Source organism: Macrotis lagotis, chromosome 1, assembly GCF_037893015.1.
Source record: "Macrotis lagotis isolate mMagLag1 chromosome 1, bilby.v1.9.chrom.fasta, whole genome shotgun sequence".
Taxonomy (NCBI): domain Eukaryota; kingdom Metazoa; phylum Chordata; class Mammalia; order Peramelemorphia; family Peramelidae; genus Macrotis; species Macrotis lagotis.
The window spans coordinates 794,827,977-794,854,913 of NC_133658.1; the positions used below are offsets into that span (position 1 = coordinate 794,827,977).

Genomic DNA, 26,937 nt, shown 5'->3' on the forward strand with positions numbered 1-26,937 from the left:
CCCCTTCCACCCTTCCCATTTTAGTGATTCTAAGCTCTTAGTTGTTAATATGGTAGTTACAGTAGATAGAGACTAGCCCTGAAGCCAAAAAGGCCTGAGTTCAATCCAGCCTCAAGACACTTACAAGCTGTGTGACCTGGGTAAGTCACTTAACCCTACTTATCTCAGGTCGTCATCTGTAAAATGAACTGGAGAAGGAAATGGCAAACCACTCTAAGTATCTTTGCCAAGAAAACCCAAAATAGTATCACAAAGAGTTGGATACAATTGAAATGACTTTAAAAAAACTCATTCCCAGTTGTCTACTCCCTTACACTCACATCCCTCTCAGCCCTATCCCACCCCTACAATACCCTATTCTAGATCTAATTTTCCTTTCACTAGATTTTCTGCAAGGTTTGCTTTATAATTAATAGATTAGTTTGCATAGTAAACTTTTTACTGGCAGCTAAGAGTCAGAAAGTCTTGAGTGTTATCTTTCTATGTGGCCCTGGACAAGTCACTTGTCTTCTCAGCTTGTTTTCTTATCTATAAATTGAGGATAACAAATCAAATGAGGTAATATGCAAACTGTAAAGTGTGCTGCAAACTGTTAAGTAGATATTAGTTATTCTTCTTCATTCCTTCTTCTAGCTCTCATGGAGACCTTCCTAATGACACTCCATTCCAGTCTACTCTTTCCAGTAAAGTGTACTTTCACTTAAATCTCCTGATTCACTTGTTATGGTGAAGGAATTTGAATGCTGTTTCCCACTGCCATTTCCACTCTCTCAACCAATATCAGTCAAGCAACCTCTCTTCTTTAGGGCCTACACTTTCAAGTTGATCACCCAATCTGTATCCAATGGCCATTATCTATTTACCCTCAGGAAATTCTCCTTTCTCCCTCAATAAATTCAGTGTCCAGCTCAAACATATTATGATCCCTCAAATACCACCTCAAATACTCTTTCTAATCAGTTCCCATGATCAGGTGTTCGTCCATGTCATCTTAGCTAAACACCAAAATGGTAATAATCTCTAAGGACAAACTCTGAAATTCTTTTATCTGATCATAATCTTTTTCATTCCATTTTTCTCTGTCTTATGATTCTCAATTTTATTCTTTGTCCTCAGCATACCCTCCAACCCCTACATCTCTGCTATTTCATAGACCTACAAATTGTGGAGGTTATACTCTCCTCCACTATGTATCTCAACCTGATGAAGTGGTTCAATTCTATAACTATGCTTTACACCCTCCTCTCTTGCTCCCTTAATCTCTTGTTGATAACACTTTGCCAAACCTCAGTTCTGGTTTACTCCCACCATCCATGTTCTTTGATCTTATTCACATGTTGCCAAATAGAATTGGAGAAAATCACAAAATCATACTGCCTCTGTCCATTACAGATTTGTTACATAATCTTAAAAGGGGACTCACTATAGCAAGGCAATTCTTTTATGTCTCCTTAATCAATTCATTAACCAACTCCACAGAAAGTGGCTGTTCAAAACTTTTTTATTACTCTTCAAAGCCTCTTCATAGCATCCTCTACCTCCACCTTCTTAGTTGAAGAACTTGTTTCATGATTCACTTTCAGATTTTCTACCAAGACCTTCTTGTTTTCCCCCCTCTTCATTTCATACCTCATTCAAACATTTCCCCCTACTTTATGCTATTTCACCTATTTCACACTAAGTCATGACCCTTTTAGGGGCGGCAGTGGCTAGAGCACTGGCCCTGGAGTCAGGAGTACCTGAGTTTAAATCCAGCCTCAAACACTTATTACCTAGCTGTGTGGCCTTGGGTAAGCCACTTAACCCCAAGCCTTGCCAAAAAAAAGACATGACCCTTCTTGCCAAGACAAATCCTTTGGAAATATCCTTGATACCATCTTCTCCAGCAAACTGACCCTTCTTTTGTCTCCACTACTTTTCTAATCTTCAATCACTTCCTGTCTACTGACTATGAACATATCCATGTTCATCACTAGGCCTCCCATTATATCCATGCCAACACCAGTCATCCTGCTCCTATTTTTATATCAGATAACTGGGATCAGATGGTTCTGGAAGAAATAACAAGAATGGAGTCTTTACACAACACTCCTTTATTTTAATCCAAATCATATGCAAGTAATGACATCACTTCTTTGACATCATGGTCTTCTTCAAGATCAAAGGACAGCTTGCTTACTTACCAGTATCACCATCACATATCCTTAGAAAACCTTTATTTGATCTGACCTTACCAGCTGGCTATCATCTTCTCTTCCCTTTCTCTGCTTACATTAGGCACTTCCAACTCTTCTCATTCAATTCTATGCCCTTTGCAATCTGGCTTCTGATCTCATCACACAAATGCATCTGCTCTCCAAAGTCACCAATGATCAAAGCCTTTGACTCATCACTCCTCCTCAATCTCCTTGAGATTTTCATCCAACTCACATCCATTAACCAAAGATATACCAGAGGACTCTTCTCTTGGGCCCTCTTCCCCTAGTGAACTGGTAATTTTATCAGTTCTTCTTGTCTTCGATCATTAACTCTATGCCATATCCCAATTTATTTCCTTGACCTTCAGACTTGCTCAAAGTAAATATCCTATAAAGCATCTCAAACTCTAATATGACAAAAACAGTTCATTATCATTCTTGCCAACCTTCTGATTACTGTCTAGGCTACCACCAAGGTTTGCCAACTAGGTATCATGCTTGATTCTTCACTCACATTCAGCCCATATATCCAATCATGTCATTTCTACTTTTACAACAACCCTTATATTCATTCCCTTCTTTACACAATCACTAACCAGGGGGGGAGGCTAGGTGGTGCAGTGGATAGAGCACCAGCCCTGGAGTCAGGAGTACCTGAGTTCAAATCCGGCCTCAGACACTTAATAATTACCTAGCTGTGTGGCCTTAGGCAAGCCACTTAACCCCATTGCCTTGCAAAAACTAAAAAACAAAAACAAAAAAAAACTAAACTAAACTAAACACAATCACTAACCGGGTACAAGCTTTCATAACCTCACAATTATGCCTTCTGATTGGTTCCCTGCCTCAAGTCTCTTCCCAAATCAATCCATCTTCCTCCTACTCAGCTGAAAAAAAATGATTTTCCTAAAAAAAATGAGATCATGTCATTCATAAGATCCCCTTACCTAGCCCCTCCTCATCAAATTCCAGGGGCTATTATATCTAGGATCAAATACAAAAACTCTTTAGCATTTAGACTTTCATAACTTGACTCCTTTCTACCATCCTATCTTATACCTTACTCCCCTTCATGTAGTATACCATTCAACAACTCAGGTCTATTTGTTATTGTTCACACATAATACTATCTCCCTTCTCCATGCCTTTTCATAGGTTATTCCTCATGCTTACAAAGTTCTTCCTCCCTACCCTCCACCTCCTGGCTTCCTTCAAGATCTGTTCAAATCTTGCCCACTACAGGTGGCCTTTTCTAGTCTCTGTTTCTCAGTCAAACCACTCCTCTGAGATTATCTTGCAATTATGCTGAATATATCTTGTGTGAAGTTATTTGTATGCTGTCTTCATTAGAAGGTAAAGATTTTGAATCCGGGGTCCCTGTTTTTGCCATTGTATCCCTAGCACTTAACACATATCCGATACATAATGACTAATAAAGGCTCCTTGGCTGAATGACATCCATCTTCCTACCACCAACCTAAAACTTCAATTCCACTTCAAAATTTCTTGGGACAGTTATAGCAGACATTTGTGCTTCAAGTAAAAGTTGAGGTAAATGACCTCTGAGTCCTCTTCCAACTCTTAAGAGTGGAAGCTTTCTTTCTGCAGCCCCTTCTCTCACCTATCCAATTTATTGAAAGTGACATCACCAAGGTGATTCCTTCATTTACTAAGGAGAGCACTATAGTTTGGGCTAGGACTCTAGTAGTAAGTCTTTCCTATACTGTCTTCCATTATTCCTGAGCAAAGAAATCAAAGACAGGGAGGATTACCACCGCCTACCCTTTAAGCTAAGGTATAAGCAGAGGGAGGGAGTTGGATACGACCCCAGCCAACAGCTACACAGTCATCCGTAGCTCAGGGAAGAGAGAACTTCCAGTCTCATAGGTCTCCCTGAGAGCCAGCAATGCCTACAACCCACAGCCTTCCCCACGTCACAAAGGTAAAAGATTACTCATCCACAAAGAGAGGCAACATAGAGAATGGTCCAGCCGGGATTCTGCATTAGAAACTTTTCCCCTTCCTGAGAATTTTCCTCCTTTTCTCAGAAGTATTATCTCCCAACCTTTAAAATTTCAGTCCTCAAATGGGAAAGGTCATCAGGATAGAACTGGGGAGGGGCACACACTGCAAGGGAATGTAGGGATATAAGAAATTGAAAAGTTCCTTCTCCTGCCCCCTCATCCACCCAACTCTTCAGGGAATAAGGTACTTCCTTGCATTTAAGGGCCCAGAAGATGCAAGTATTCTCTATCAGCTAGAAGATCATCTACTTTTGTGTTAAATGGGGTATAACTTACCTAGAAGGTAGTCTACAAGGAGTGCCTCATTTTGAGATAGGCAGGATTTATAGAATGAGGAGATTCAACCTCAATTTTGGTGTAGTTAGTTGTCCTTGAGCTTCCTTATAGGAGCAAATGAAGAAAGCAGTTCCTGAGAGGACCAAGGTATGATGTTGTAGGGGGTACAGGGCTGGGTTTAGGTTATGTGATGCTGTGGAACTTTTCAGTACCAAACAATCCTATAATGGGGGCATTGTAGCACTCACTCTTTTGGGATCTGGTAAACTTGACTGACAAGGGAATTATTTTGAGAGGCAAAGGTGGCTTAGGATCAAATATTGGTTCTATCACTCAACTACATAACCTTGAACAAGTTACTTTATGGACCTCAGTTTCCTTCTCTGTAAAATTATCCTGTTTATAAAATTAACCTATCTGTAAAATGGTGATAATTTTACACTTCCTGTCCCAGAGAATTTATAAATAATAAAGCATGATATAAATGTTAGTTATTATTATTATTATTATTATTATTATTATTATTATTATTATGCCCCTTGGGGCACTATTTCTTATGGCTGTTTGTAATCCCCCCACCCTTCCACCAGCTAGAAGTCATTCATGGGTTGCCAGACACATCCTCAGGGTCCACTTTGTCATCCACTTTTCCCAACGAGATCTCTAGGATTTCCCCCTAAGGGAAATTAGGTGCCATGATACTCCTTGTCAACAAACCCCAGGGTGCTCCAAACCATTTGATCACTTGAGGTGTCTGAGGAGTGGGAATTTCAGGGCAGCATGGGAAAGCAGCCCTGTTCCTATCTGCCCATTCCTGTAGTCAGTTAACTATGGGAAAAACCCTAGAGGTTATATATATAGAAGAAATGACCCCTGGAGTCTTGGGCAATGTGTTTAGTCAATTTGTAGTGGAATAGAATGGAGACACAGAGACCCTCACCTGTGCACAGGCCCTCAACAAGCAAGAACTGAGGCCATGAGCAGGGAAAGGCAGAAAAAGTTGCCCCTGCCAGCTCTGGGTACAGATGCCCCTGCCACGCCCAGCTCTCTTCGTTCTCTCCACGCTGGCCAGGAGCGAGCCCTATCTGAACACAAAAGAGCACCTGGGCTACTCCCTGGGCAGGAATGGCTGGTGTCAGAGCGGCCTCTGCTGGCCACCTGCGCAGCATGCCCAGAGATGGAAAACCAAGCCCTCCAGGAAAGGGGGAGCTGTGTAAGATTTTCTTGGATTTTATTTCTTTGTTATCTACAATCCACCTTCAACCTTAGAGAAGGAGGGAACAGAACAGGGAGGGAGAGAGAGGATTGAGAGCAGAGAATCTCCTCCAGCCCAAAAGATTCAGATGTGACATGAACAAATGTACCCCTTGTTGGTCAGTTTAGGTTCTAGAGTTCTTCTTTTAAAGAGAAGCCCAGCCACACAGCTTCTACGTTTGCTTCCCCTGGAGCATAGAACATTTCTCTGGAGGGAATCTTTCATTTCTAACAATCCCTGCTCAATTTTCACCTGGCTAACTTGAATCCAGACAGAATTCTTCCCACAAACAAGCATACAACTACTTGGGAAGAATGCTGGTTCAGGAAAAAGATTTGGGATTTACCACTATTTGCCTATATGACTTTGGCCAAGTCTTAATGTTGAAAGCCCCATTTTCCTCATCTGAATAAGAGGTCTGCACTAAATGCTCCCTAAAGTTCTATCTAGATCTACAATTCCTAAGAACAAAATTCTGATCCGAGCTTCTGTTCAGCAGTTCCTATTCTGTTCAGTGTTCCTATTATTCTTCCCTCTCCCAGTACCCCTGGGACCCCCAGGGTCCCATACCCAGATGAGATAATAAAAAAAATTGCCTTGAAGGTCAGATCTCATTTTAAACCCAGCTCCATTACTGTGTGACTTTAGACAAATTACTTTCTCTTTCTAGGACTATTTCTTCATTTATAAAATGAAAAGGTTGGACAAGATCTCTGTGCTTTCAATTCTAAACCCTATGGCTAGGACACGGGCTGGCTGGCAATGTCACTTTTTCAATAACAGCAATCTAAAGAAAACTAAGAAATCCCCTCCTCATATTAAAATCAGTGGTCATATCTCCTTGCCCATCAGCCTTTGGCTCACAGAATGGCTTTCACATTCAAATGTAGAAGACCATGGCAACCCTAACACACCAATCTCCAGTCCCAGTGTACAAGTGCCTGCTCCAGAGCAAAGAAACAAGGCAAGGCAACCAGACTGACCCTTTTTCAAATACTTCTTGTGCTCCATTGACTATAGGTGAGTGTCCCTGACCCAATCTTTACACCCTAAATTATTTTATTCTCTCTTGCTCTTGTCCCACAAACTTGTTCTTTTCATCTTTCTCTCCCTGATGTATTCTGGAAGTAAAATTAACTTGTCTGTAGAGCTCAGATGCTGTTTTACTTTAAGATAGGCAGGTCTATAATGCTGGGTGACCACTTACTAGGGTTCTTGAAGAAGAGATTCTTGTCCAGATACAAGTTGAACTACATGAGGTTCTAAGATCACACTCAATTCTGAGATTCTGGTAATACCCAAATGCTGCAGGTTTACAACGAACCTGGAATTAGAAGTGATGCAGTAGGAAAAGCAATGGATTTCAACTCAGAGGACGAGGTATAAGTTTCCTCATCAAAACAGGAGGTAGGGTGGATGTATTGGGGGGGAGGGGAAAATAAGCCTAGAAGATTTCTAAGACCCCTTTCTGCTCTACAAATATGATCCTAGTAATACCAGACCACAGAGGTACTATTGTCTAAGGAGAAGATAAAGTAGTTAAATCTCACCCCACCCAAGTCAGTCCTAAGTGTCTAATACCCCTTTTCTAAAACTCTATGAGATATTAATGGCTTGTCTAATAACACAACATACCTTACATAAAACCCCTGCCCAAGTTCCAGCATCTAACATATCAAAAAACTTAGTTCCCTTGGCAGCCATGCTTGCCAGATTTCTAAGAGGGAGTGCTAGGATACTCAAACCCCCATTTTAGGATTGTTTGGTATTGAAAGTTCCACAGTATCATATACACATACCTAGCCCTGCACTCCCATACAACTTCCTACCTTGGTCCTCCCAGGAATTACTTTCCTTTGCCCCCTACTAAAAGGAAACCCAAGGAAACCATAACTGCACCAAAAGTGACCGTTGACTCTCCTCATGCTACAAATCCTGCCTATCTCAAAATGAGGCACTCCTTGTAGTCTACAAAGTAAGTTATTCCTCCAATCAACACTGCTCTTTTGACACAAGAAACTGCCTGAGTTTCTAGCAGACAGAGAATAGTCCCTTAAATGCAAGGAAATACACTCTTCCCTGCTGAATTGGGAAGGGGGGGGGGGGAGCAGGTAGCCTGACTCAAATCTAGCCAAATTCCAATGCTCCTGGATCCTGGATTATAAATATGATGGCCTGGCATCCTCTGGGTGGGAAATACCCTTACCCTGATATTCCCTTTCAGAGAGGCAGGTAAACAAGCTTTCTGCTTCTATACCTCCCTTCAAAAACTCAGGCCCAGAAATTGCCCAAGAAGAGGCTATGGCCCCATTATTCTGGCATGAGAGCAACATCTGGGACTGGCAGAGGTCAGGCAGATACAATCAGATGACACTGTACTCCTGGAAGAATCCTACTCCACTCTGGGGAACTATCCATATTAACTTCCCTTATTCCACAGTTGGTTTGGAATGCCACCTGCACTTTCAGAAGTAGTCATGTGTCAGTTGTTTTTGCCTGTTTTTGCTTCAAGGGAGGAGTTAAGGGAGATCTATCCAGAAACTGAGATGCAAAAACAAAGGGCATCAATAAGACATTTTTTTTAAACCCTAAAGAAAAAAATAACTGGGTAAGGGGAAAAGCTGAGACCTTCATCAAGCCCCTCAGAATGGGTTGCTCCTTAGATTAGACTGACCACCCTACAGAAAGAGTTTATTTTGCAGAAGGTGGCCTTACCCTCAGAGCTATCACCAAAAGATACCCAGAATCACCTGCAATCATCTCAGGGTCCAGTCTTTGGCTCCCATCTCCTCAGGCTTCCATTTTGACTAGCAATCTGAGCCTGCGCATTATTGCCACGCCAACACAAACCACCAAGACTATTTCAGGCCTTGGAAAATTATACTTGGAACCAACTATATGAAGAGCCCTAACCAGTCAGGTGAGGCTGTCCCTAGAGATGTTAGAATAAAAAAGTAGAAACAATTCCCTATGCTGACCCTTCAATTCTGAAATAACCCATAGCAACACTCTCCAACCCCTCCCCCCCCAAAAAAGATAGGTCCTAAAACTAAAGAAAGAATATTAACTAATCATTGGTTTCTAAGATCAGCTAGGCTACTGTAGATTGGGAATCCTTCAATTACAACCAAATACTATATAATTTAGGAAAGGAAAGAAAATAGATCATTAGATACCAATCACTCTGAAAACTCAGAAAAGCACTGAGGAATAGAAGACCTCAAATTCTAAACAACAATTCAGTTTTGGTTTGGGAAAGAGAGCTCCTTAAGAGAAATAATTATTTTTCTTCTTGTGTGAATTGCCAGCGCTTAGTACAAAGTTCTCAATTAAAGCCTGCTAGAATGGGAGGCAATACTGGCCAAACTAGACTTAAATGACCATTACATTTAAGGGACCTAAGGCATGGGGATAAGGAAAGAAAGGCCCCAGGTCTGTCTTCCAGGTTGTCTTGTGATGTCATCCCACCAAGGTCACTCTGTGCTTGCTCTTTTTACTATCAGGTAACCACAACATGCTAACCACCAACCAGGTATTCTTTCCTCCCCCACCGTCTGGACAGCAAGCTTTTCCAGTTCACATTCGAAGAAAAGTTGCACCACTGAAACACCAGAATTATACAGGCTGTCTCGCTAGGTACCAGAACAACTTCTAAATTGTGCTCTATAGTCTTTTCCACATTCAAGCTGCCTTACCCACTTCATAAGGTACCAATTCCAATACCAGCATTGCAGATAGCTAACTTGTGAACACAAAAGCAGCTTTCAGATTAGAAAAAGAAAAAAGTTTTCATTAGTCTCAAAAATAAGGCAAGGGTAGAACAAGTTAATGGCCCTTATAATTCCATTTTTTGAAGCCTCTCACCTCCAACTTAGTAAAAGAAAAAACTTCCTAGATGTTCTTCAAATTAAGGGCAAAACTCCACATGAAAAAAATCATTTTCAAAAAAAATGTGTATCAGAGGATAGGAAGTGATTGGCCTTTCCCACACAACTATCAAAAAGTAGCCCAAAAGGTAGCTAGGTGGCACAGTGGATAAAGCACCGGCCCTGGAGTCAGGAGTACCCGAGTTCAAATCTGGCCTCAGACACTTAATAATTACATAGGTGTGTGACCTTGGGCAAGTCACTTAACACCACTGCCTTGCAACCCCCCCCCAAAAAAAAGAACAGCCCTACCTCTTCCCAGTTCTCTAGAAAGACATATCATCCTTGCCCCAAACTTTGCCCCATGTCTCTTCCTATTGGCAAATGACTCCAATGGGGAATTGGGATAATTCTTTTACTCATGGAGATAAAAAAAAGGCCCATTTGGACCCAAAGTCAGTCGTCCTTTCCTCCCAGAGTACATAGGGATTGAAACATTTCTTCAAGTAAATAAGGGAATAGAAATTACTCTTCACACCTGATGAGAAGAAAAACCTTCCACTTCCCCCCCCATCTATTTTTGTTTTTTTTACAAGGCAATGGGGTTAAGTGGCTTGCCCAAGGTCACACAGCTATGTAATTATTAAGTATCTGAGGCAGTATCTTAACTCAGATCCTCCTCACTCCAGGGTCAGTGCTCTCTCTAGCTGCCCCTATTTCTTCAGGTTCCCTTTTTCAGGCTAAAGTTAGGGACTCCTAGCTGCCTATCTGGAGTTTCTAGGGATGCTCCCCTTCTCCCTCTTTCCTTAGCATTGACCATTTTTTGCTGAATTTATGATGCCCAAATAGGGTTAGAGAAAAACAAACCTGAAACATCTAGAAATTGTAAAAGCCTAGGCAAACTTTCAGAAATCAAAGGCAAAGGAAATAACATGCCCTCAGATTTGGTACGTGGATGGTTCCCAGGTACTGCTCACTCTACTTGTATTTGCATCTTTTCCCCATACATAGCAGAGACTTTCGTACCGTGCATAAAGAAGCTTATGATGGCTGGGATCCAAGCAACTATCAGCAGCCAAAACCTGTGCACCTGCAGGATGAGCTTACCAATATGGTCAGGAACAGCAATGCCAAATTTGATGACTCCACAGTGACCAAGGTAATCAGGTCACACCCTGTGCAAAGTAGCCACCAGCACAGGATCTTATAACACCAGAAAAATCTGTTGCCCAAGTTTTCCTCAAGATGCTAATTCTTGGGAATCCTAGAGTGATTTTTAACTCAAGTGCTGCCTTCTTTTGCCCTTCTGCTCTTCCCAGGTCTCTTACCCACCACCCTTCAAAACAATAAAAGTAGAAACAGGCAAGCAGCCCACCAGCATATTCAGATTTCCTAAAGCAAAGTTTCAAGATGTTACCACTAATAAGCAATTTTTCCAGAACTGGGGAGCCAAACCTCCAAACACTCATGGAGATATCTATGATGGGACCTACCTTAAACCTACGGTAAGCAGGGAGGCAATAAAAGACTGGCCCCTGGATTCTTTACTCAGCTCACACTCTTGATACCTCATCTGGAGGACAAAGACTGGGCTTTATCCCTGATTTTACCCCTAATATCTTGGGGATATTAATTAACCTTTCCACACTTAACTTTTTCTTTTCTGTTGGGGAAAAAAATTCCAAAGATGATAGACCCTACTGATGTTGGAAAGATGAAAAAAGGGGGGGAAAGCAGCTAGATAACATTTTTCACCATTGTTCTCCTTCCCTTGCAGTAGAATAATTTCTGAAGTCTTGCTGGCTATTGGAAAAGTAAGATTTCACCTCTACCACTCCAACTACTCCAGCTGAATATTCTTTTTTCTCTTCCTAATATTTGGATTCCTAGCTTCCATTTAAAAGCCAAACCAACTCCAAGAATATTTTCATGCCTACAATTGTCAAAAAGGCGAAGTTATTCAAACCTCAAAGCAGCAGCTTGAAGATTGAGGGAAAGTATGACTTCTCCACTGTGTACAGGGAGGCATACAGGTAAAAAGCAAGGGTTTAAGAAATCAATCCTACATACACCAAAGAGGTTGTTGGCAAGTCACAGAGAAATCCTGGGGTAGCTGTGGGTCAACTCCAAAACCCAGACTTGGCTATGGCTTCTCTGACTATTCTTGCAGGTCACTTCAATTGCCCAGCTGTCCACCGCACACCCGTCTGATCCAAAACCAGGACACAGAAACAACAAACACAGAGACTACAACTCAACTCACCTGAGCAAACTATCTGTGGCTCAGGAAGCAGTCCTTTATCAGTTTCATATCCAGAAAAAAAAAAGGATTCTTGCTGATCTTGAGTTTTGAATACAACCTTCTCTTGGAAAAAAGGGAAAAGTCCCAAAGCCACCTGAAGTGGCACTAACCAAGGACACATTAAGTCATCAATTATGTTCTGTCCAGAGGATGTTCCTTTGCTGTTCAATTGGTCTTAAGTAGTTTATCAGGGAGTTTGAGACCAAATAAGGAAAGAAGTTCTAAAACTGATTAAAAATTTTTCCTTTAATAGAAAATGGTTCCATAATTACTGTGACTCTTGATCTTAATGATAAAATGATCTACTCTTCCTGAGATGATCTTTTACAAATGAGAATGGGATGTTCTTCCAACTTTCCTTGGATCTAAGTTGTCTTGATCTGCCACCACAGTCTGAGTCATTATAACTTTATGAGTACCCAATAGGAACTAAGTCAATTGAGATAAAGGTAAGAAAAGATCATCTCCAGAAGATAATTATTCCTACAACTTTGAAAGACCTCAGACCATGCTTTCCCCAGTCCTGCAAGTTGGATAACAGTCCATTCCAGTTTCAAGTTATGAGATCATACAGCCAGTTTTTAGCAAACTAAAACTAGAAGTATCATTCCCCCAAGTCCCCCAAGTCTGTGGTATTCCCAAATATTTATGGGCAAAGAATCAGAAAAGCTTACAAATTTGAAATAGTATGAACTAAGCACATGAATAAAAAGTGTATTTCCCCCCAGGCCAGTCCCAGCAAAAACAAATATATTTCCCCTCCTCATTCCAATTAATGGTTCGTTTTGACATAAGCCAGCAAAGTAGTCATTATTTCCTGACAAGGTAAATAATGGAATGCCTTTTTAAAAAAATCTGAAACCAAAAAAATTCTTGATCAAATAAAATCCAATTGTGAGGAGGAAATGATGGAATATAGCAGTGACTAGACCTACTGCTACTTGCTACTGAGACTGGCACATGGAAGAGTTTGAAAAAATGACCACATTTTTCTCAAAAATGTTATCTGTGTATTTTCATAAGCATCTAAGGTTTGAGAAACATTAAGCTTTGAATAATTCAGACCCTTTTCCAGATCCTTTTCTTGTTTCCCAAGCAAGAATCAAACCCCTCTTATTTATCAACTCTGAGCCTAGGCTTCTCTGATAATTCTTGGCCAAAGTTAAGAAGAGGTTGGGGAGGATGAGACTGAGCTTGGCAGTGATTCTATCTAATATGTTTCAAGTGAAGAATAAGAATCCCTTATTCTCACAAATGTGAGAACTGATTCAAAGACAAGTTCTGCTCCAAATGACTGAGCAACATCCAGACAGTCATTCTCCAGGAGTATAAGAGGTGAGCAGTACACCAAAACCATCCAAGCTGATCCTTGCTTCTTGACCCACTTCTAACCCCTCCTATTTTCTAGATAAATGAAACATGACTCCCCTCCCCCAAGGCCCACTAGAAGGAAGAATCAGTTGTTTAAAATCCTTAAGAAAACAGAACACAGAAAGAAAATGGTTACAAAAATAGATATATTTGTTAGAAAAAAAAACTCCAATTAAGAATTAACTCTGGGGTACTTGTATGACCCTCAGTGGTGTATGCGTCACTTAGAAGACAGTAGATGCTGCTGTGTGAATGGTTGAAGACTTTGGACATTTCCTTAGGGCATGGTGCCCCCCCCCCATCAAATAGCAAAATTTAAGATCTCTCCCAGGGTCATTGGTGGCAACCATGAATGGCTGGTCTGTGTAAAATGTTAGCCCTGGCCCTGCCTGGCTGTCTTATTTGTCCACCACCAGAACCTACAATCATTGCTTAATTATGGGAGCTACATATCCTCAACGCTCCATTTATAGGCAAGTTCCTCAACAGCTTTCTTGCTGGCAAGTCTGGCAAAACGCTTCTCCTCAAAGCCATTGGACCTGAAATTAGAAGAGATACCACAGTAATCAACAACAGGCATTAGGTGCAGGGAACTGTATAGGCCAATTCTAAGGGGAAACCCACTGAAAGGAAAAGAGAGATCTTAATCCCTTAAAGGAACTTACAATTTAAGGGGGAAATACAGAACAGATACATGAGACACATAAGCACACATTTAAAAAAATACATGATTTAATGGTGAAGTGACTAAATGAAGGAAGGTTAGTAAAAGAAAGCTATAAGCAGATGAATTTGTAATGACCACAATTCTCCATTCCAATCAGTATATTCAGTGCACCCTCTTTTCCTGTATCTCTTGTATAACCTATGGTAATAAAGGGACTTTGCAATGTCTAATTAAAATGGGCCTGAAATTAACAGGAAACAGAGTAAGTGACAGGAAGCAGTATAAATAAACCAGAGAAAAGTAAGTATGAGAGATCTAAGAACCGAAGAGAATCTACTGGGAAAGTAAAGATAAGCTGGTCATTAATTGGGAGCTAATTCAGGGAAATTTCTGAGTTTGAGAGCTAAAGGGTAAAAACCAACCAGTTCAGGTTGTGAGGAAACCGGAATAATTCTAGGGATGTGCCTACAGGAACATCTTTCTTTTCTAGGGTCTAGTGGAGCACAGAAAAATAACTTGCACTGTCTTAGGAGCAAGAAGAGCTAGGAAACCAGGATGGTAAAAGGCAGGGGGAGAACAAACTCTGAAACTGACTGTATAGCTATAATTTGTCTGACATTCCTCTTCTCATACTTGTAGTAAATATATTACTTCCTTTAAACTCGTGGCTAAGTAAAATGTTACTCACTACCAAGAAGTAATAAAGAAAATTAAAAGACGAGGTTGGCCAGAACTAAAAGAGGTTCTTCACAAACCTTTGGATGTTGACAGGAAAAGTGGACAGAAAGCCTTACAGATGAACTTTAGATACAGAAAGCACTAGATTTGTAGTTCTCTTCTATTTCATCACAAAACAAGAGTATTTAGAAGAAAGATGGGTGTATTCCAAGAGAAGGGGATGATAATTTTTGAAAGCTGGGGGAAGAAAGCAGTAGTGTAGGAAGGGAGGACATGAGGAAGAAAGAGGGAGGAGAAGAAAAAAAAATAGAAAGGAAAGAAGGAAAAGAAAGAAAAAGGGTATGAAAAGAAAGATTTTTTTTTTAAGCATTATGTGCTAAGCACTGGGGGATATAAATGTGTAGCAGAAACAGATATGTCATAAGATATGCTAAAAGATGAAGGATAGGGACAGAATCTCTGATTTCACTCATGTAGAAAACTTTCAGATGTGAAGCTCCCTCTAACAATGCAGCTTGGTATCTTCTCTGCAACTTAGTCTTGAGATAGAGCCCTGAGAAGTTCATTTAAGTCATCTGATCAAGGTCACATAATATGTATCTCAAGAGAACCAGTCTTGAACCTAAGTCTTTTAGGCTCAAATAAGTTGAAGCCAAGCTAACTTGGGCTAAGTTTCAAGAAAAACACAGACAACCCAGTGAACACTGAATTAACACATAGGTTTACCTGTCCACACCATCCCAGCGATACCCAGGCCAAATATTGAATCTGTTGAGGGGAGGTGCTGGGCCACTGTAACGAGGCTTTTCTAAAGAGGGAAAAAAAAAGCATTCAGTCCCAATTTCATTCCAACTCCCAGAGCTGTTACCAATAGTGAAATAAATATCTCATTTATAAAATAGCTTTTAGATTTAACAAGCCATTTTCCTCAGCTCTGTTTAAACCCCAAAGGTCCCTTCCATGATATTTCCTACAAAGAAAATGTTTCTGTGCAGGAATATGTGTCTAATGGAACCCATATGATCAGGCCTCCTAGGTTAAAGATCAAATATGTCAAAGGAGATAACTAAGTCATATCACCTCTATATGTGCAAAACCATCATCAGTAACCAATCGATATTTAGGTATAGAGTTGGCCTTTAAGAATGAGAACATACCACTGACAGAATGGCTTGCACTAGTCTGAAATGATTCTTAACACATAATCTATTCTCTGTTCTCTCCTCTCCAAGTCTCAGGAAGCCTCACCTTTCTTATCCTTGTTCTCCTTGGCCTTATTCTTCTTAATGAAGTTAGCCATAGGGTCACCCTCTCTCTCCTGCTCTCGGAGCATCTGATCCAGGTCTTCATCATTGATGTAGCGGGCCAATGGTTTCTGCATCTCCTTTATTGCATCCTCCACGTTCTGTTGCTGCTGCCGACCCTGGGCAAGGCTGAATAAAGAGAAGCAAGAACCTTTGATAGACTGCCTACCATCCCTAATCCTAAATGAGGATGGAAATACCTTACTCTACTTGGAACATTTCCTCTAACGAATGAAATTCAAAATGCTGTCTTGTTCCCAACATTCTTGAAGACAGAAGATGCAGCTGCTACTAATCCACCTATCAGCAGAGTAGTAAAATTGGCTCTGCCCAATTTCTACAATGTAATCCAAGGGTTAAATACCTTCAGTAGTTCTCTTACCCCTTTCCCCACTGAGCATACTGCTCATTTTTCTCTGCCTCTTCCTCTTCTTTTCGCCTTTGCTCTAATCGTTCCAGCTTCAGGTCCCTCTTGCGGCCAGACTTATCTCGAAAAATGGTTTCAGCATTTTGGAATTCAGCTAAAAAAGATGCAAAGAACAATTTCATTTTTTTTTCTAATCTAAACAAGAATCAAAATTAAAACTTCCTGCAGAAATATGAATAGAGGAAAAGCATCCCAAGTTTAAAAGGGCAAAGTAGTAACTCAAGGCACTAAAGCTAGAGAAGAAATAACTTTATAGCTGAATCACAGAGTACCACCCAAGCAATAGCTTTTTGTCAGCTACAGACCTAAGAAATGCTATCATGGGAAAGAAGGAAAAGAATCACTTGGACTCAATGAATGGTTCAAAATATGTATTAAAAACCAGAGTTTAAATCCTACATCAGTTAACAGACCAAAAGATGACTAAGGAGCTTCATGTGCTTGGATTAGCCTACTGATCTTCAAATTTTTACCTTCCAAATGTTTGGTTTCTTGGTCCTGCCTCCTGAGCTCCTGCTGCTCTCTCCTTACATCAGACACCAACCCAGTTTTGGCCCCAGAAAACATCTGCGTGGCCTGTGCAATTGAAAGGGGGTACCACAAATGAATGAAATAGCATATGTTCCCAATAGGTACATACCAGAGGGACTCAAGGACTCAAACACTAATGGCTGTATTTTAACTAAATTATCCACAATGACCAGGGAAAAATGCTCTGGGAAAAGAATGTGTTAATTTCATTTTATATCCTCAATACAGATCACAGGATAAACAAAGTAAGAAAAGAGGATAAAAATAAAGAGAGACTTTGCAGAGAAGTGATGATTTTTGCCAGTTTTATGAGACAGAATCTTAAATTAAGATACTAGTTTATTAAAAGGCAATACAAAAAAGCAGTAGTTCTCATTTACCAAGCACTAAACTTATTATCTAGAGAAGGGACTTAAAAGTTCACTTTTATGAATCTGGTCAGAAATCTGTACCATGAACTGAAAGTTTATACTGCTACAACACTCCACTTACAATACAAAACCCCAATATTCAGGGTTCTCTGAACTACAGACAATACAATCACAAATGATATGGTCAATTAAAAACTTTTATCAGTCACTGTTTCAAAATGATGACCCAAAAATCAAATGTAAGCTAATTTCTTCAATAGCATAGTAAATCTGCACAATATTGACTGCTTCAAGAATTGGCATGGAACAGAGAGAGATAGATGAAATTTCAGTGACTCATTCCTTCAAATAGGTGATTTGAGTTTCTTGATCTATGTAATACTTAAGTACAGGGCCAGAGGAGAGCTCCAAGAGTTCCTTGTGATCTTATTGTAGACAAAGAAAAGCAAGCTATACATAATAGAAACCTATAGTCTTATGGACAATCCTCTTTTCTCATTGTACTATGTGTTATATTCAGAAGAAAAAAAAAAACCTAAAAATTAAACAAAATAAAGTACAGGGCCAGATCTCCTAAAAGACCATAAAGTTCTCCAGGAAAAAAAGACCTAAATCCCTGGATCATATTAAAATCTGTTGGCTTTACTCTTTTTAAATGAAGTTTAATAAATTCTTATTTCTTAAAAAATTTACTCAACTATCCTTGCCCCAAAATTACTTTGTATATGCTTTTCATTTATTCATCAATCAAGCAATAAGCATTTATTAAGCCTCTATTACATGCTTTGAATGCAAAGAATGAAATCACTCCTACTTGTGATGAATTTACATTATAATGGAAGTGACAAGTATATATAAAAATAAACACAGCTTAAATGTAAAGTTAATAAATACAATTACATAAAAGTAGTTGAAAGCAAAGCAGTTTGAGAACAACTAACAGTTCCTGGAGAAATCATGAAAGATTTCACACAGAAAATTGTGCACCTAGAAGAAAGAGAGGATTACTCTGAAGCAGAGACAAGGAAGGAGTGCATTCCAGGCATTCAGAACACAGTAAAAGACATGGAGTAGGGAGCTAGAAGCTCATCAGTGAGCAAAATCTATGAGATCACAGAGTATGGAAGGAGGAGGCTTGTACAATAAGGCTGGGAAGATGGGCTAGGATCTTGTGGTGAAGGGCTTTCTGAGATTTTATCTTAGAGGTAAGGATTAAGGATGCAAGCACCATGTGCTAGACACATTTGGTCTGAGTCCTTTACCAATATCACTTCATTTGATCCAGACAATCACCCTGAGAGTTTGTGCTATGTTCTTCATTCTATTGCTGAATAAACTGAGGCAGAGAGTGATGTGACTCACACAGAATCACAGTTAGTAAATGTCTAAAGCTAGACTTGAACACGGGTCATTCTGACACCAGAAGTCAGCCCTCCCCCCTCCCCCTCCACAGCCCCACCTCACTGCCTATGACTAGAGGGTGAAATGAACCCGACTCTAAGCTGGATGAAAGTGGGAAGAGACTTGAGACAGAGAAGTGAGGAGCCAGAACCAAAGAGGCAGCTGCATGAGAAAAGAGAAGAGAGGAAGGGCAATGTATGTGAAGGGGGAACCAACAAGACTCAGACACTGACTGGAAATGTAAGGCAAAGGAAGGGGAGGAGGGGAGCTCCTGATGAACCTTGGAGACTGAAAAGATAGGTGATGGCACTAGCAGAATGGGGAAATTTGGATGAGGTTAAGATGTCACTAGGATATCTAGTTTGAAATAACTAGTAGGTGGTTTGATTATTTGGGACTGAAACTCAAGGGAGAGACTGAGGCCAGATATGTACATTTGAGAGTCGTCTTCATAGAGATAATAATTAAACTCATGGGAACTGATGAAATTACCATGGGAATGCAAAGGGAGAAGAGAAGAGGGTCTAAGAAAGAACCCTGAGGAGTACACCAAGACAGGAAGTGATATAAATGACAAGATAGCAAAGGATACTGAACAAGAATAGGTTAACATAGGAGACAAACTAGGAGAGAGTAGTGTCATAAAAAAATGAGAAAGAAGAAAATATTCAGGAGGAAAAGGTGGTTAACAATCAAATACAGCAGAGAAATCATGAAGGATGAGGACTAAGAAACTGTCATTAAGAAATCATTTGGTTACTTAAGAAAAAAGTTTCAGTCGAATGACTAAGTCAGAAGCCAGACTGTAAGGGTTGAGTAAGTAAGTAAAAGAAATGGGATAGCTGGGATAGTTTGGCTGAGAAATAAAATGATAGATTGAAGAGATGGCTGAGTCTAATGAAGGTTTAAGGACAGAGGCAAATGGAACATGTTTAAAGGCGGGAGGGAAGGAACCAACTGATAAAGTTGAAGACTCAAAGAAAGCAGAGATAATTGAGGGCATAATCTGTTGAAGACAATGCAAGAAAGAAATACACGTGCATTTGCTCTGGCTCTGGAAAGAAGGCTAATTCTTTGTCAAAGACTGGAAGAAAGTGGCAGATGATGTAAGGAGTTTTAAGATAAAAAAGGGAGAAGAGGGAATTCACATCCAATGGTCTCAATATTTTCAGTAAAGTAAAAAGCAAAGTCCTCCCTCAATGGAGAAAAGAATGAGGTCTAGCAAGCTCAAGAAGGAAAGAGGTTTGGAATAGTTTTTGTGGGGAGTGAACTAGTGCTCACTGTAAGACTTCCTTACTGCAGTGATGTCCCAGTTGAGATTGGATAATTTCAATTTAAAATATACCTAGTCTATACATTGCTGGTGGAGCTGTGAACTCATCCAACCTTTCTGGAGAGAAATTTGGAACTGCACCCAAAGTGCAACAAAAATGTGCATTCCCTTTGACCCAGAAATACCACTACTGGGTCTATACCCTGAAGAGATGATAAAAAAAAAAAGGTGAAAACATCACTTGTACAAAAATATTCATGGCAGCCCTGTTTGTGGTGGTAAAGAATTGGAAATCAAGTAAATGTCCTTCAATTGGGGAATGGCTTAGCAAATTATGATATATGTATGTCATGGAACACTATTGTTCTATTAGAATTCAGGGAAGCCTGGAGGGATTTTCATAAACTGATGCTGAGTGAGATGAGTAGAACCAGAAAAACACTGTACACACTAACAGCAATATGGGGGCAATGATCAACCTGGATGGACTCACTCATTCCATCAGTGCAACAATCAGGGACAATTTGAGAATCTCTGCAATGGAGAACACCATCTGCATCCAGAGAAACAACTGTGGAGTTTGAACAGTCCAAGGACTATTACATTTAATTTAGAAAGAAAACTGATATCTTATTGTCTGATCTTGCTATCTCTTATACTTTATGTTTCTTCCTTAAGGATATGATTTCTCTTTCATCACCTTCAATTTGGATCAATGTATACCATGGAAACAATGTAAAGACTGACAAATTGCCTTCTGTGGGGGGGTGGGGGGAGGGAAGTAAGATTAGGGGGAAAATTGTAAAACTCTAAATAAAATCTTTAAAAAGAAAAAAGAAAGGAGAAGAGAAATAGCAGGCAATTTAGAGTGAGTTTAGAGACATGTCTTGTTCTCCCTTCTTCCCATCTCAATCTCTAGCAGACCACCCAATTGTTATATTTGTTGAAAGTTTAAGTGATGGAAAAGTTATTTTTCTAGGTTTCTTTTTCCATATAAAGGGGCACTGCTGCAGCCTATATTGGGGGGGGGGATGTGTCAACAAGGTTCTAAGGCAAGTTCATGCTTAAAATGTATCACACAAAGAATCCTGGTTCCAGAAGCAATTACCCATTTTCCTGCCTCAGATCTGTGCAACTCTGTACTGAAAGAAACTAAAAAGCAAAGTAATTTGCTAAATGGAAATAAAAACTCCACTGACTTCAAAAAATAAAATAAAATATACCCAGTCTATCAGTATGAGACTTCCACCAACTTCAGGAAACAGATTACAAGAAGGAGTAATGGTGGTGGATGGTGATAGTAATCCTGGATCTGGCAAGAGAAGAGCACAGAAGAGCACCCATAGGAAGAGGAGCCAAGAGATTCAAGAGCAGAAGACAAGTTAGAGTTGACATGACTAACTACTGAGTTGAGACTGGAAAAGAAAGAAAATGAAGTCAAAGCAAAGGTATTGACCTAAGGCAGTCCTGAGATGTGAAAGGACTAAAGGGAATAATGAATGAATAAAAGTGAAGAACAGTTACAGGAGGAGGGTTGCATGTAGAAAGATGAAATGATACAAAATTATGATCAGATAGGAGACTGTCATTGTTCTAATTGGAGAAGCAGAACAATTTTGGGTACTGGCTCAGGCGGAATAACAGAGTAAGTCATAGAACCTAAGGAGGTTGAGAAAATGGGACTGTGTAAGGGAGCCTGAAGAAGCATCTATATGTATTTTAATGTCCCTTAGTAGGAAGGCATTAAACCATATACATATTGTTACCTCTCCAGTACTTTGAACACAGGGACAATTTCCATTTTTGTCTTTCTATCCCAGCACCTGGCAAAGAAATGGGCACATATATGCTTGGCACATAGTAGGAATTTAATAAATGCTTATTGGATGTCTTGAGTTCTTTGGAATAATTTTTTTTTAACTATAATCCTATTTAATGTAACTACCCAGGCTCTGTCTGGCTCTTTAGCACACTAAGGTCCTGTCTGCACAGGAGAGCCCCTGAATTCCTAGAATTAACAGAAGCTGGGTTTTCCAAAATCCCTTCATATATTAGGCACCAGACTTCAGACTCTGGAAACTAAATTCTATGAGTCAGCAATAACTAGAGTACTTTGTTCATAAGGGGGAAAAAAAGGAGTTTTTTGATGTCCCTAAAATTAGGATGACAGATCTAAGAGGGGATAAATGCAGGAGATACTTGAGAAATTTGGATATAGGCAAGTTCACCTTTCTGGGCTGGGTTAAGATGAGTTTCACCAATATCAAGGCAAGACTTACCAGAATGACCTCTAATGATCATTCAGTCTAAGAAATCTTTATTCATTCAGACAGTAAATAAACATTTATTGAGCATATCTACAATACAACTGCTAAGGAAGAGATGAGACATGACTAAAAAGGGCTTGTCCCCCAGGAGTTAACAATCTAGCTTTATTTTACCTTTAAGAACTTTTTCTATTGGCTACATTTTGTTCAGTTGGCACCTAAGTGATCTAGATGAGGCACTCCACATTGGGGTGACTAGACTCCAGGAATACCCACCTTTGCTCCAGAAGGCTGACTCCTTCGGGGTGGAGAGAGATCTGAATCAGAAGACCTGATTTTCTGCTTCCTTCTTGGTGGAGAGAGGTCTGAATCAGAATCTCGTTTCTTCTTGTTCCGTGGAGGAGACAGATCTGAATCAGAGGCCTGCTGGTTGCTCTTCCCAGGAAGAGAATATCCATCATACCTCTGGTGTTTCTTGATTGAAAAGTTTGAAGGGAATTTCTTATGACTAGAGGAGTCTAGAAATTAAGAAAGAATCACTTTAATCACTTCAGAAAAGTTCAAAAATAAATTTTTCTTTGTCTGGTTTGTGCTTTCAGATCAGTTAAAATTTCTCTAGGATCAAGCTTGACTCAATGACACTATTATTTGTGGAGGAATTGTAACTAATACAAATGCCCAATCCACACATATACATTGAGGGAAAAAGAGACAAATATTTCCAAGACAACTGGAATATTGGAAGTCGTGCCAGTGATGTATGTTTCAAAATCTAGGACAACTAAGATGCCAAGGTCCCCTAGTCAGGTCAGAGTTTTTTCCATCAGTAGAACAGACAGAATAATTCTAGCCTATTTCTAGTTTTGAATGTTATGGATTCCTAGAAAATGACTGAGGTTCCCAGAACTAAGGAACCAAAAGTTCAAAACATTTTAAATCAGAGGTTAAAATCAGGGTCTAAGCATGGAGTGAGCAGTGTCATTCCATAGGATTAAATCTCAATCCTTTGCCAAAAATTTCACTCTAAAGAAGATAGAATACACAATAAATTTCCCAGTGTTTTTAGTTTGGGAATGAATATTCTTTAGTTCCCAGGAATTCAAATCTCACTACTAAAGATTTTGTATTCTTAGGGCAATGAATAAGGTCCTTGTCCTCAAAAAGGTTACAATCTAATATTAAATGACTTTCTATCCCTCCAAGGGCTTTCTCCTCTGGCTCTATGTTTTTCCCAGTAGGTAGATCAGTGTCTAGAAGTCACTCTTTAGGGAAAGATTTGAATCCTGAAATACTCACTTTTCTAAGAGGGTTGGCTCCTTTCCTGAAGGTTTCCCCATCTCCAGTCTCACATCACCAACTGCCTAATAGTCATCTCAAACTGGGGGGTCCCACAAACACCTTAAACTCAATGTGTCCAAAACAGAGCTCATTATCTTTACCACAACTCACCCACCCCCTAAAACAGACTACTTGCTCTACACTACTGTCCAAGCCACTACCATCCTTCAGTCACCCAAGCAGACAACCTCAGTCACCTACTATTTGCTCATACTAACCCCATATATCCAATCTATGTGAGGTCTTTCTATCTCTACAATATCTCATGCACATGTCCCCTTCTCTTCTCTGACACTGGCAACCCCTGGTGTAGACCCTCATTGCCTCCCACTTAAACTATTCTATTAGCCTTCTGGTTAGTCTCACCACCTCAAGTCTCTCACCACCTCAAGCACCACCTCAAGTCTCTTACCACCTCAAGTCTCTCACCATTCCAGTCAATCTAGAACTCAGGTGCCAGTCATTTTCCTAAAATTCCCCCTACTCAATAAATTATAGTGGCTCCCTTTACCTCCAGAATCTAAAGCATTCTATGTGGCATGTTAAAGTCTTTTACAATCAAACTCCCTTCTTACCTTTCCAGTCTTGTTACACTTTACACAGCTCTCTGTAGTCTACTATCCAATACCCCAGACCTTCTCACTGCTTCCCACAATTCTCTATCTCCCGACTCTTCTATCTCCTGACTCTGCACCTCTCTCTCTATCTGGAATATTCTCCTCATTTCCACCTTCTGGCTTCCTTCAGGATTTTCCTACAAAAACCACTTGCTACAAAAGGTACTTCCTAGCACCTCCCCATTCCCCCACTTGCACCTCTCCTTTGTCTCTCTAGAAGAACTGTAAGTTTTAGGATAAGGTCTATGTTTTTGCTGTATTTTTTGTTTCCCCCATACTTAGCCTACTAGCTTAATAAATGTTGCTGCCTGGCCAAAAAACAAAAAGCCCAGGAGAAATTTTGGAACAGAAGGCACTCACCCCTGGAGTCAAGCAACTGTTTCCCTGGCTCAGAAGAGGAATGTGATCGATTTTTATGTTGAGAAGATTCATGCCCATATCTAGTACTCATCTCCTTCAAACAAAAAGAGGACTTAGCAGGGACTTTACTAGATAGTGAATGACGAACCTCAGGAGCTAAATCTTGAAGGTTAGGATGGACCCTCCTAGGTGGTGATAAGTCTGGAGCGTTATGATGGGTCCTCCTAGGAGGTGAGGAGTCTGAGGAATCTGGGGAGTCATGACGGCCCTTTCTGGGAGGTGAGGAGTCTGGGGAATCATGACGGGCCCTCCTGGGTGGCGAGGAGTCTGGGGAGTCATGACGGGCCCTCCTGGGTGGCGAGGAGTCTGGGGAGTCATGACGGGCCCTCCTGGGTGGCAAGGAGTCTAGGGAATCGTGACGGGCCCTCCTGGGTGGCGAGGAGTCTGGGGAGTCATGACGGGCCCTCCTGGGTGGCGAGGAGTCTGGGGAGTCGTGACGGGCCCTCCTGGGTGGCGAGGAGTCTGGGGAGTCGTGACGGGCCCTCCTGGGTGGCGAGGAGTCTGGGGAGTCGTGACGGGCCCTCCTGGGTGGCGAGGAGTCTGGGGAGTCGTGACGGGCCCTCCTGGGTGGTGAGGAGTCTGGGGAGTCGTGACGGGTCCTCCTGGGTGGTGAAAAGTCTGGGGAGGCGTGATGAGCCCTCTTTGAAGGTGAGGAATCTGGAGAGTCATGACGAGTCCTCCTAGGTGGGGATAGGTCTTGCTCTTGTTCTAAACACAAAGCATAAAGTCAGCACAACACAGATTCCTGGCTTCCAAACACTAGCTAGATCTCCCCAAAAGTAACCCATCTCAAAATCATCCAGAAATTCTGAAAGATCCAAGGATACTGAACCAGCAACCAGGATAACAAAAATAAAACTAAATATTTTCTCAAGGACAATAAAAAAAACCCTGTGCATACAGAGAGTTCAGGTAGCCCTTAACTGTCCTTTGAGGGAAAAAATAACAAATCTAGTTTCATAGAAGAAAAGGGTTATTGACGATTCAGCTCACATCATGTCAAGAAAAGTTCCTCAGAGTGAGAGGTTTGAAATGTTTTAGCGTGCAAAGGCACAGCATGAGATAGGGAGAGTGGATCAAGTACAGAACAGCTAAGATGTTTCAATGGTTCTGCTCTGCAACTCCTCTTATTTTCACCAACCACCAAGCTATACCATAGTTAATAGAGTATAAATATTGCACAGTCCTTTACTGAATAAATTCATTTTAAACTCCAGTCTAAAGAGACCTAAGAACATCTATGATACCAAGTGAACCCTAGAGGAAGCTGTGCTTTCTCAATTTCTGTTCTCCACAATCTCCTCAAGGAAACCATAGAAACAGTGACACTTCATACAGAAATAAACTGTTCAACATTTCTCCTCTATCCCACCCTGCCTACCCAGAAGAATGAGGCTGCCTCTCACAGCAGACCATTAGGTCTGACCTATGATTTGGCACTCACCTCCTAAGAGCTTCCACTTGTTACTGGTGCGGAATGCCTCCATTTGTTTCACTTCTTCTGGGCGTTCATCAACAAATTCAGCCACCTGAAAAATTTCATAGGTTTAAGTAGCCTGAAAGATCCCACTACAGAGCCAAAAGTGACTTGGGAAGATTAAACCATGGTTCCACACGTAATACACATAGAACTGAGGAAATCTTCCTCTTCAGGATTTACTGCTCCCTCTGGTTCCATAACAACTTGTCACTGTCATAGCTTAATTACAGATCCTCCAATAACTAATGAAGTATCCCCCAAAAAAGGCAATTTATTCCATCACAAATCCTTTTTTAACAAGCTGTTAAGTTCCACATCACCTATTTCTGAGGTGAAAGATGGATATAATGTAGTCTTTCCTTTTCTACCCAGAAGGTTCATTTGACTATCCAGAAGGTTCAGCACCAATGGTTAAAGTATAGACAAGAAGACTATATCCAGTATATATCCTTCATGGTAATAAGGAGTCACCATTACAATTCACTTACAAACCAATCTTCTTAAGAGTAAACAAAACCTGCTTTATTAGAGGAGATGAAGATATCTGCAAGGAGGCTGCTATAAGGGCAGTGGATAGAGTGCCAGACCTGGAGTCAGGATGACTCATCTTTCTGAGTTCAAATCAGGTCTCAGAAACTTACTAGCTGTGTGATCTTGGGGAAGTCATTTAACCCTATTTGCCTCAGTTTCCTCTTCTGTAAAATGAGCTGGAAAAGGAAATGGCAAATTACTCTAGTATCTCTGCCAAGAAAATCCAAAATGAGATCAGAGAGTCAGATGGGACTGAAACAAGTGAACAACAATAAAAGCAGCTATAAGAAGACTTTATAAATAAACTACAAGGGGTAGCTATTTGGCACAGTAGATAGAG

General features: G+C 40.5%; 2 protein-coding genes across 3 annotated transcripts in view; one reads left to right on the plus strand and one right to left on the minus strand.

Annotated features, from left to right (window-relative positions):
• The window catches only part of BUD13 (BUD13 homolog), a 42,924-nt gene that overhangs the window by 3,284 nt on the left and 12,703 nt on the right, over nucleotides 1–26,937 (minus strand). Inside the window, exons 3-10 of one of the 2 annotated variants that reach the window (XM_074216734.1) lie at nucleotides 26,031–26,115; nucleotides 24,527–25,294; nucleotides 22,488–22,729; nucleotides 16,842–16,944; nucleotides 16,324–16,462; nucleotides 15,886–16,070; nucleotides 15,364–15,445; nucleotides 13,716–13,831 (exon numbers count right to left, since the gene is read on the minus strand). In XM_074216734.1, the coding sequence (XP_074072835.1) occupies nucleotides 13,738–13,831; nucleotides 15,364–15,445; nucleotides 15,886–16,070; nucleotides 16,324–16,462; nucleotides 16,842–16,944; nucleotides 22,488–22,729; nucleotides 24,527–25,294; nucleotides 26,031–26,115 (1,698 nt within the window). In that variant the 3' untranslated portion in view covers nucleotides 13,716–13,737. Of the gene's footprint in view, nucleotides 1–13,421; nucleotides 13,832–15,363; nucleotides 15,446–15,885; nucleotides 16,071–16,323; nucleotides 16,463–16,841; nucleotides 16,945–22,487; nucleotides 22,730–24,526; nucleotides 25,295–26,030; nucleotides 26,116–26,937 lie in introns of those variants that run through there. The other variant, XM_074216733.1, reaches the window with a different exon arrangement.
• On the plus strand, nucleotides 5,475–12,130 carry LOC141507098 (uncharacterized). The gene is made up of 7 exons (XM_074214472.1): nucleotides 5,475–5,711; nucleotides 8,565–8,673; nucleotides 9,257–9,389; nucleotides 10,631–10,778; nucleotides 10,939–11,124; nucleotides 11,510–11,652; nucleotides 11,790–12,130. Exons 1-7 carry the CDS (start codon nucleotides 5,475–5,477, stop codon nucleotides 11,884–11,886), a joined length of 1,053 nt encoding a protein of 350 aa, XP_074070573.1. The 3' UTR covers nucleotides 11,887–12,130.